Source organism: Podarcis muralis, chromosome 5 (genome assembly GCF_964188315.1).
Source record: "Podarcis muralis chromosome 5, rPodMur119.hap1.1, whole genome shotgun sequence".
NCBI classification, from domain to species: Eukaryota; Metazoa; Chordata; class Lepidosauria; order Squamata; family Lacertidae; genus Podarcis; species Podarcis muralis.
The window spans coordinates 53,857,186-53,867,267 of record NC_135659.1 but is presented as its reverse complement, the minus strand read 5'-3'; the positions used below and the strand labels follow the sequence as shown (position 1 = coordinate 53,867,267).

Genomic DNA, 10,082 nt, shown 5'->3' with positions numbered 1-10,082 from the left:
AATCTTTCAACAGTTAACTTTTCAATAAAGGTGTGTGGTAGAAGAGATGAGACACTGCAGTGTGTGTGTGTGTGTGTGTGTGTGTGTGAATTGTTGGAATAGACAGTAGCTTTCAATTAATAATCAAATAATATATACCCTGCACATCTGGCTGGGTTTCTCCAGCCACTCTGGGCAGCTCCCAACAGAATATTAAAAACACGATAAAAGATCAAACACTAAAAACTTCCCTAAACAGGGCTGCTTTCAGATGACTTCTAAAAGTCAGATTGTTGCTTATTTCTTTGACATCTGATGAAAGGGCATTCCACAAGGTGGGCGCCACTACCGAGATGGCCCTCTGTCTAATACTGTATTGCAAAGAAAAAAGCCGCTTGAGGGGTTAATTCCCTGAGGTACTTTTTCAGACTTGTAAGAATGTTCAAAGTCCTCTCTCCAAAACCTGACTCCAGCCTGCAGCGTCTGGCTGCTCTCCAGCTTCTCTCTCCCAGGAGATGCCTGTATCAACTTGGACTGTAGTCTTATGCCCAATTAAGTCATAAGTAAGTGGGCATTAGGCTGCAGCCGAAGTTGTTACTGGGGGTTGAACTCAGTGGGATTTACTTCTCAGCAGACATGGACAGGGCTGAGTGGTTAAGAAATTTCCAAAAGTTTCACGAATGCTTCTCACTTGACCGTGTTTTGTTTTGTTTTTAAACGCCCTTTCCTCGCAACAGAAAGATCACATTGCAACTTTATAATAATAAAGTTTCACAAAACTTAACATGAAAAGTATAAGAAGGTGGTGTAGGACGTAAAAAACACGATGCCACAATAACATCGGGTTAAAAGAAAGCAAAAGACTTTCGCACCCCAGTCCTTTTTCGGTGCTAATTGGGACTGACCCCAATGGGAAAGTGCTGTTCTCCGGGGCAGGTTTAATGTGCAATCAAGCCAGTTTTAGGATTGTGTGTATTTGGAGTTTTCATAAACTCTGTAATAAAAAGCCGTTCCCCAAACGTTGCTTCCACGCCCCGCCCACCTAATTAAAAATAAGATTAATCGACTCTGGCCCTTTAAAGAGCTGAACTCGACGCGCCTCGGCGGCTGATTCTTGAGTCCCTCCTCCAAAGGTGGCTGCTGGCAGTGAGGCTGAGAGAAAGAGAACTCGACGGGCAACATGACGATGATTTTGGGCTACTGGGACATCCGAGGGGTGAGTTCCTTGTGCAGAAAGCGAGGGAGAGTTCTCCCCCCCTCCGCCTGCTGAGTCTGCTCTGCAGAGCCTTCCCAGGCTCTCGGTGCTCCCGCGGGGGGGGGGGGGGGAGGCGCGCCCGTGGGTCGCCCCTGCGTAAGTCGGCGCCGTCCAGGGGCCTTTGGGTGCCCCCCCGCGGAGGGCCTTTGGGTGCGCTCTTGGTCCCGTGGCTTCTAAGGCGAGGAGGGAGAAGTTCCCCAGAGGAGCTCGAGCGACCGTCCCCAGCTCTCGGGCCTTGGGAAGCGGCGCTGCCGTCGAGGCGCTGCCCTGGAGGCCCCCGGCTGATCTCCCAGGGCAGCGGCTGGGGAAAGGCAGACGGAGCTCGGCGGAGGCCTTTTGTCTGGCTGCTCCACGTGTCTGCTCCCCCCTGCAAAAGGCCGACAGGTCCTGCGAGACTGTTTGATGTGCACCACTGGGCCTTCGCCTCGCCTTGTTTTTCGCGCGAGTGGAGCTCGACGGGGCGCCCGCGGCGGAGGCTCGTTGGATGAGCGGTTCCCACCTGCCGAGCTCTGCTTCGTCCACGCCTACCTTGCCTGCGTGTTGCGCTGTTAGGACTCTACAGCCCTGTGCACGTGGAAGGTGGGGGGCTAGCGATGGCGATTAGCCACCATGGCTGCGCTCTGCCTCCACAGCTGGAGGGAGGAATGCTGCTGAATAACAGTTGCAGAAAATCACGAGTGGGCGGGAGGTGGAGAGGGCCCAGGAGCTCACATCCCGCTTGCGGGTTTCCCACAGGCATCTAGGGGTCCACTAGTACAAATTACATTTATTTCCCTTCTGACACAGCCTCTTGGTTCTCCCTCGGGGTCAAACTCTCAGTTCACCCCCAAATGCCTCACCAGGCGAAGAGTTCCTGGAAGCAGCGGACTTCAAGTCTCCCTCTAGACTTGCTTTTTATGGTTAGGCCTAAGGCAGATGGTACTTGCTGGGATGCCCACAGCTGTGTCCCCTTCAGCTGCATTCCCTATTCCCATTTCCAGGTATAGCAGGTTTGCTGAGTTTTCCAGGGGGCCCGGGGGATGAGGAAAGCCCCCCTCCTTCACGCACAGCTCTTTCTTCACCCTCTGCCCTCTCCTCCTCCATCTTAGATGCTGACTGCTGCTGCGATACCTTTTTATTGTTCTTTCCTTTTTTCCAGCTTGCCCACAGCATCCGCTTGCTACTAGCGTACACAGACACCCCCTTTGAAGATAAGTTTTACAGCTGTGGAGAAGGTGTGTATTGGTAAACTTAGAATGTAACGACATCCTCTTAATCAGAGTACTAAACACTTTTTAAAAGTTGCTGCTTTATTAATAGTTTCCTGGTGGGGCAGAGGCAGTTTGCCTTTGGGCATTCTGAACAAGAGTTGGTAGGGAAAGTGTTTCGCTTGTGCTTATGTCAGCCAGTTATTTGAAATGCCGAAAGTTGCATTTTTGCAACTACGTTAAACTTGCGTACTACAATCTGAAGGTTTGTCAAGTTGCTGGAAGGCTCTGTGTGTGTGTGTTGATGAAGGGCTTGTAACACTCATGCAACTGTTGAAGGGAAAGATAATATTTAATATATCAGTTTGCTTATTGTTATGTCATTGTTACATAATGTTTATATATGTCGCATTACACACCACCATATAATTCTAAATGGCTACCAGATGTTGTTTGGAGGAATATTCCTAGAACTGTGTGTGTGGTGACTCTGTTCAAGATTTAAAAAGGGGCAGAATGAATCTAACTAAATCTTGGCTCTCCCACACCCAAGTGTGGATATCTAAGTTTGGTTTCTGCGGTCTGTACTTGCCCTAATAAGCAACAGGAAACTAAATGATTCAAATTCCTACTTATTGCCACAACATTTGAATCACCTTGGTGCGTAGAATGGAGGCACATACCATGAATGCAAAGGTGTATTAGAGGCTGCTGTTACCAAACCGTCACAATGAGCTTTTCAGGGTGATTGTGAAAGTAGATTTTATCTTGAGTGCTATATTGCTAGCTCACTCTGGTGTCTTTAGCTTAATCCCCTGCATTTGTGTGTGTTTGCACATGAGAGAGTGACAGAGAGCATAGGGAGAGCATAACTGCAGGGACAGTACCTCTTAAGTGGCTTTTTCTCTGCAAGCTTCCCTTAAGTCAAGCATGGATGAATATTCCAACAGTAGCTTTGCACAGTATGGGCGTATGCACCCACCAAGGACATGTTTAGAAATGATTTCGGTACCCCAAATCTTTGGGGTACATGCCCTCTTTGTGTTTGTTTCAGAATTAAGATGCGCTCATGCACTAGAGTGCAGTCTATGCACCACTCAGTTGGTCCACATTTCCTGCTTGTCTTAGTGGATGGTGATGGGGGATATTTTGGTTATGCACAGCTGGTGGGAAGTGGACAATGGGGAAAAAAGGCAACGGCCCTTTCCAGAGTCACTTCTTGAATTTGCTTGATTTCCGACAAAGAAGCTGAGGATGTGGCCAGATGCCACTGCCTCCAAGTTTAGAGTTTGCCCTCTGTTGTAACACAGTTAACAGTTAACAGCTGGTTCAAAATGTGCCAGCCAGGTAACTGACTTATTTGAGTTCTATTTAAAACTCGTATAACCCCCTTTTAAGCCAGCAGCAGCAGCCAGTTTGTTTCCAGGTCCAGTTCAAAGTGCTCAAATTAGTGTTTAAAACCTGGAATGACTTAGGTCACATTCCTTGTGTTAATTGGGAATGTTCAAGGAGGAGGAGGGAGAAGTTTTCCTAACTGTAAAATACTAGACATTTGAGTGCAGAAGCACCATCTTGAGGCAGATGTCTGCATTTGAAAACGTGCAACAGCAAGAACTGATTGTGCTTATAAACCCTGGTTGTCCAGAAAAGCCTTGAGCACAATGGAGGCTTTGTCTTATAATCCGCATAGCTCAGAACTTGCTGTTTTCCTCTTAACTGCATCTTCATTTTGCAAAGCGATTTCTTGAAATCTTCAGAATGTCCCCCCGGTTTCTTAGGATCTAGAATGAAAATATAACACCAAGCCAGAGAACTGCTCCATGTAACTTTCAGAGATACTCCTCTGAATGGATCCTAGTGAGATGGACAAGTAAAGTGTGGGAAAGCAATTCAGAATGCTTGCCTGAACTTGTGCCCTTGACTTGAACGGGGCTTGCTATAACTCAGCAAGGCCCAGATCTATCAGCCTCTGTAGAAAAATATCCCTCAGAATGCTCTCACCAAGCTAACTCAGAATTAAATCTTGCTGAATTGTCACTGGACTTTGTCCTAACCACTTTCCTTGGGATTGCAACCTTAGCTACAAATTTATGGTGTGTGTGTGCGCATGCGTGCATGGCATTTCTTAAACGTTGATTGCCTTGCCTGTGCAAAGGAGAGTGACTGAGCAAATTTTATGTGCAGGAAGTGAAAATCCCCTCTCTCTCTTCCAGCCCCCGACTATGACAAGAGCCAATGGTTCAATGAGAAGGAGAAGCTGGGCCTGGACTTCCCTAATGTAGGTCACTCTCTTTTTCTATCATATGACAGGTGGGAAGATGAATGTGCCTGGGTTATCCAGAAGTTCTGGAGATTTGGTGGAGGAATGTGCCTTTCTTCCTTGTGGTACTCCTCTGTAGAGCCTTGGGTTGGGAAGCAATGGTTGAGGAATGAGTGTGAGTAGAGTGAATGGGGGCCATTCATGGTGGAAGCACAAAGTTTCAAGCTGATTTGTCTTTAAGCTGATCATTCTTTGCTTACTTTCCAGCTTCCTTACCTAATTGATGGCAAGACCAAGCTTACGCAGAGTAATGCCATTCTCCGGTACATTGCACGTAAACATAAGCTCTGTGAGTAAAATTGAGTTCTTTGGGGGACCTGGGCTGGCTGATTGGGATCGGCTTCTTTCTGTCTGTCTGGGATTTCTCATTGTCGCGTGTTTTCTCCAGGTGGAGAAACAGAGGAGGAGATTGTCAGAGTGGATATGCTGGAGAATCAGGTGATGGATTTCCGCATGAGCCTCGTGATGGTCGTGTACAACCCTGATTTTGTGAGTTCACCTGCCTCTGTTGTTCACAGCTGCTGTTGCATTGTGGGGATTTTTATAGGACAGGGGTTGTCACCTCAGTGCCTGCAGATGCCCTAGGCCTAGTGCTTGCAAAAGCTCTTACTGATGCTGCCCCAGACTCCGAGCTTTCTAGGGGGGAAAATGTAAGTCTCTAGCCCTACTAGATGGGGCAAAATGTGCAGGTACTTTCTAAGCAATTTCTGTGAAATTATTATTATTGATTAAATTTATATACCACTCTTCATCTGAAGATCTTAGGGAGATGCACAAGATAAAAATGCAGGATAAAAGCACAAAAACAAAACAATAACTCCCTTCCCACATGCACATTTAAAAAGCTGTAGAATCTTAGCCTGGTTGAAGAGGAACATTTTCACCTGGTGCCTAAAAATATATAATGAAGGTGCCAGGCAAGTCTCTCTGGGGAGAGCATTCCACAAACAGGAAGCCACTGCAGAAAAGGCCCATTCTTGCGTTGTTACCCTCTGGACCTCTCAAGGAGGCACAAGAAGAAAGGCCTCAGATGATGATCAGGTTCTGGTTTGGTTTATATGGGGAGAGGCGGTCCTTCAGGTATTGTGGTCCTGAGAGTGAGTGTGGTGACCTTGTATATTTTTCTGGTGCTGGGTAGTGCTCCTTGTTGTTATTAGACAGCCTCAGTGTGTAAAATCAATATTGTGTCATCCCGCAATTGGGACTGGCAGGAGATAGCTGATTTCCATTGAAAGCTTAAGCTTGTTGCTGGTGGCTGCCTCTAATTTTGTGTTATGCCATGCCCCCATTGCAGCCATTTTGTGACTGGTGTCCCCAGAACTCTCTCAAAATTCAAAATGTGCCCACTGTTCCAAAAAGGTGATTGGCCCCTGTTATAGGCTGTCCGCAAAAGGAGAGTGAGTCACACTGTATAGAGTGAGCAATGTTTCTTTCACCAAATGCATGAAAGTGACAGAAGTATGTCACTTCCAAGATCTCGAACTGTTTTTGGACTACAACTCCCATGTTGCCTAGCTAACAGGACACCAGTGGTCAGGGATGATGGCAATTGTAGTCTTCAACAGTTAGAGACCCAAGTTTGGGAAACACTGATCTAGAACATATTTCTAGAAACCTTGCTAGAGATGTTGCAGGTGCATGCATTTGTGTGGGATTCACACTTCACAAGCATTTTCTGCAGGAAACACCAAGGTACACAAAGCAACAGTGTTTGCTGCGTAAATGTGAATCTGCTCACAGAACAGCGTGTTTAAATTTCTCCTGTTGATGTTATGGCGATTGATAGAGTTTGGCTTGAGGAAAGTGAAAAAAATCTCCATAAGGCGGCTCTTCTAGGTCATGCCTAATAACTTCTTGTTTTCCTGCCATATTACTCCTTGAAGGCAAGGCGCCATCCTGCCTTGTTCTCTGCTAATTCTTGCACTAACAGCATCAAATAGGTTGTTGGCTGGAGGGGAGTTATGCTGAACTTTAGCTGAGAACACTGATCCAATCTTCCCCCTCCCCCTTGCTTGTTTTGCAGGAGAAACTAAAACCTGGGTACTTGGAGCAACTGCCAGGAAAGCTGAAACTGTTCTCAAAGTTCCTAGGGGACAGAAAGTGGTTTGCTGGGGACAAGGTATGTGCATGTCCACCTGGAGGCATCTGAAGGCAGGCTTGCTCCTTTTGGTGTCTCACTTTTGAGTCTCTTTCCAGATCACCTTTGTTGACTTCCTCATGTATGATGTCCTCGACCAAAACCGCATGTTTGAACCCAAGTGCCTTGATCAGTTCAAGAACCTTCAGGATTTTGTCTCCCGTTTTGAGGTTAGTGTTGTCTTCCCAAAACGTGCTTGCTTGCAGGTCTTTGCCTGCATCTTGTGACTTGGCTCATTAGCTTCTGGCAAGAAGCCACAAACTGATTGACTACAAAGTTCCAAACTGGCTAGAGCAACTGTCCAAGTTGGCACAAAAAGGAATTTGCAAGAAACATTTGTCTGTTTCCTTTTTTGCTCATAAAGGCCAGGGTACTGAAACGTGCTTTGCTTCAGAGGGAGATGGTGGCAATTTCCCATTCATCCATTATTTCATATGTTCCTAGATGTGACTGGTAGCAAGGCAGTGGGTGCTAGCAATTAATTGGCTCTGCTGACATCTTTGTGGGCTATGAGAGAGAGCGAGGTTTTGTTTGTGTTCTTGCCCATCCCGTGTGATGTTGCAGATACAGCAGGAGCTCCTTCCTTCATGAAATGATGGATTGCTCCAGAAGCCTCCTGGAGTGTCTTATTTTGTACCAGATGGCTTAGCCCAGAGATTCAGATGCTTCCTGGTCAAATTGCTTGTGAGTGGAGTTCCTCAGCACTGGCACAGCAACACAGCTGGTTCATGTTGAGCTCAGTAGGTGAACACTTTGGCTGCTGTTGTTTTACACATGTAGCTTTTGCAATGCACAGGGGGTCATTTCTCAGTGTTTTTGTACATAGCGGTTTGCGGTTGTACCCACCTTTGCACCATAACATTGTGTCAAGGGGCAGCTGCTATCGGTGTTGTCTGTACACATGGTTGGACCTGTCTTCAAACTACTGTGCAATGTATTTCTCTATTCTCCTCCCCTCAACTAGAAGAGACAAATATATTCTGCTTCCTATTTTGCCAATCTCCTTTAGAGATGAGATAAACACGTTGAAGGAGAATGGCATGCACCTACAGTATCAGTAGGCCAGCCCCAGCAGGAGATAACCTGAGAAAGAGCTCTCTGTATACACATGTACACAAGTAGAATGTGCTTGAGAAGTGCATTCTCGGCACAAAGCTGGTTATAACCATCCCAGCAGAATGTGCATTAGATTGTCAAACAATGTAGGACAGGGACAACATATTGTATGTAAATATTATTATTAATTACAGTGGTACCTCAGGTTACATACGCTTCAGGTTACACACTCCCCTAAGCCAGAAATAGTGCTTCAGGTTAAGAACTTTGCTTCAGGATAAGAACAGAAATCAGGCTCCGGCAGCGCAGTGGCAGCAGGAGGCCCCATTAACTAAAGTGGTGCTTCAGGTTAAGAACATTTTCAGGTTAAGTACAGACCTCCGGAATGAATTAAGTACTTAACCCGAGGTACCACTGTATTAATTATACCCTGCCCATCTGGCTGGGTTTTCCCAGCCCCTCTGGGTGGCTCACAGCACATATCAGAACATACTAAAACATTAAAAACTTTCCTAAACAAGGCTGCCTTCTGATGTCTTCGAAAAGTCAGACAGTTGTTTATTTCCTTGACATCTGAAGGGAGGGCGTTCCACTGGGTGAGCGCCACTACCGAAAAGGCCCTCTACTTGGTTCCCAGTAACTTTGCTGCTTGCGGGGAGGTAACTGCCAGAAGGCCATCAGAGCTGGATCTGTGTCCGGGCTGAATGATGATGCCTGAAGGAGTGGGACTCCTTCAGGTATACTGGAATGAGGCTGTTTGGGGCTTTAAATGTTCAGCACCAACACTTTGAAATGTGCTCCGAAAAGTACTGGGAGCCAATGTAGGCCTTTCAGGACCGGTGTTACATAGTCTTGGCGGCCACTCGCAGTCACCAGTCTATCTGCCACATTCTGGATTGGTTGTAGTTTCTGGGTCACCTTCAAAGGTAGCCCCACATAGAGTGCGTTGCAGTAGTCCAAGCGGGAGATAACCAAAGCATGCACCACTATGGTGAGACAGTCCATGGGCAGATAGGATCTCAGCCGGTGTACCAAATGGAGCTGGTAGACAGCTGCCCTGGACAGCTGTGAGTCCAAAATGACAGTGCCCCCCAAAGATGCCTACATCCAGCATTAAATGCACACAGCAACTAAGGTAAGCCAACCAACCATGAAGAATTGTGTGGTAGCCAATGCTATTCCTACCCAGACTAGACCCACTGAAGTTAGTGCGCATGACTGACTTGGGCGTATTAAATTCAGTGGGTCGTCTCCGAGTTAGAACTAGCATAGGATACAACCTGTGGCTTTCATTTATCACCTACCATTAAAGAAAAGTTGAACAAAGGAACATTTTTTAAAAATAATAATAATAATGCAGACTTGCCATTTTGGCATGAGCAAAACCAGTGCCAGTTGAGAGCAGTGTCAGTTTTCCTAAGGCTTCTTCAACTTTTGTCTTACTGAGGTGGATTCTTTCACCCACATCCTTTCCTAAAAACATTCTTTTTCTGCACCTCCAGGCCCTAGAGAAGATTGCTGCCTACATGAAATCCAGCCGCTTTATGAAGACTCCCATTAATAACAAGATGGCTAAATGGTGTAACAAGAAAGAGTAGATGAAGAATAAAAATTTCTTTGCTGCTGCTAGACAAGACGACTTCTTTTTGCCTTGAGTAGAGCTGATTGGATTGACTAAAGGCTGCCCCCCCCCGAATGTAGAACTCTTTCTATAGAATGGTTGGAAACTATTCTGTATTTTTAAAGCTGTAGTAGCCAATAAAGAATGATATTGTTGTTCTATTGAATGTGCCATCATACCTTTATTGGCCATTAATGTGTTGCTTTTATCTTGCTGTTCTGAGTGGTTGTATGAACATGTCTTGCCCATCTGTGGAAGAAGAGGGTTGACATTTCTGTTGGCCTCCTGCTAATTTGAGGTCTAGTGGCATTCTTTATATTCCTATTATGAATGCTTTCTTTTCTTGAGAAGGATTTCCCTCCCTAGAGTGAGGCTGTTTGGGTTAAGATTTGGCTGCAGGTGCAAATGTAGCCTGTAGAGTTATTTTGTTGCTAAATCTAACCTACGGTGAGATAAGAGCACATGCCTAGTAGGAAATACACAATTTTCACAAATATTTTTGAAAAGGTTCTGGACCAGTAGTTACA

General features: G+C 46.1%; 1 protein-coding gene across 1 annotated transcript; it reads left to right on the top strand.

Annotated features, from left to right (window-relative positions):
• Positions 1-1,037: 1,037 nt before the first annotated feature.
• On the top strand, positions 1,038-9,721 carry LOC114599169 (glutathione S-transferase Mu 1-like). The gene is made up of 8 exons (XM_028733859.2): positions 1,038-1,195; positions 2,373-2,448; positions 4,635-4,699; positions 4,949-5,030; positions 5,130-5,230; positions 6,765-6,860; positions 6,938-7,048; positions 9,437-9,721. Exons 1-8 carry the CDS (start codon positions 1,160-1,162, stop codon positions 9,530-9,532), a joined length of 663 nt encoding a protein of 220 aa, XP_028589692.1. The 5' UTR covers positions 1,038-1,159; the 3' UTR covers positions 9,533-9,721.
• The last annotated feature ends 361 nt before the right edge of the window (positions 9,722-10,082 follow it).

What these genes read in the sequence shown, in the direction of transcription:
- LOC114599169 (XM_028733859.2), top strand. Translation starts at nt 1,160, where the DNA reads ATGACGATGATTTTGGGCTACTGGGACATCCGAGGG. An exon ending in GCTACTGGGACATCCGAGGG is followed by an intron (nt 1,196 to 2,372) that starts GTGAGTTCCTTG and finishes CCTTTTTTCCAG; the next exon opens with CTTGCCCACAGCATCCGCTT. An exon ending in AGTGGTTTGCTGGGGACAAG is followed by an intron (nt 6,861 to 6,937) that starts GTATGTGCATGT and finishes GTCTCTTTCCAG; the next exon opens with ATCACCTTTGTTGACTTCCT.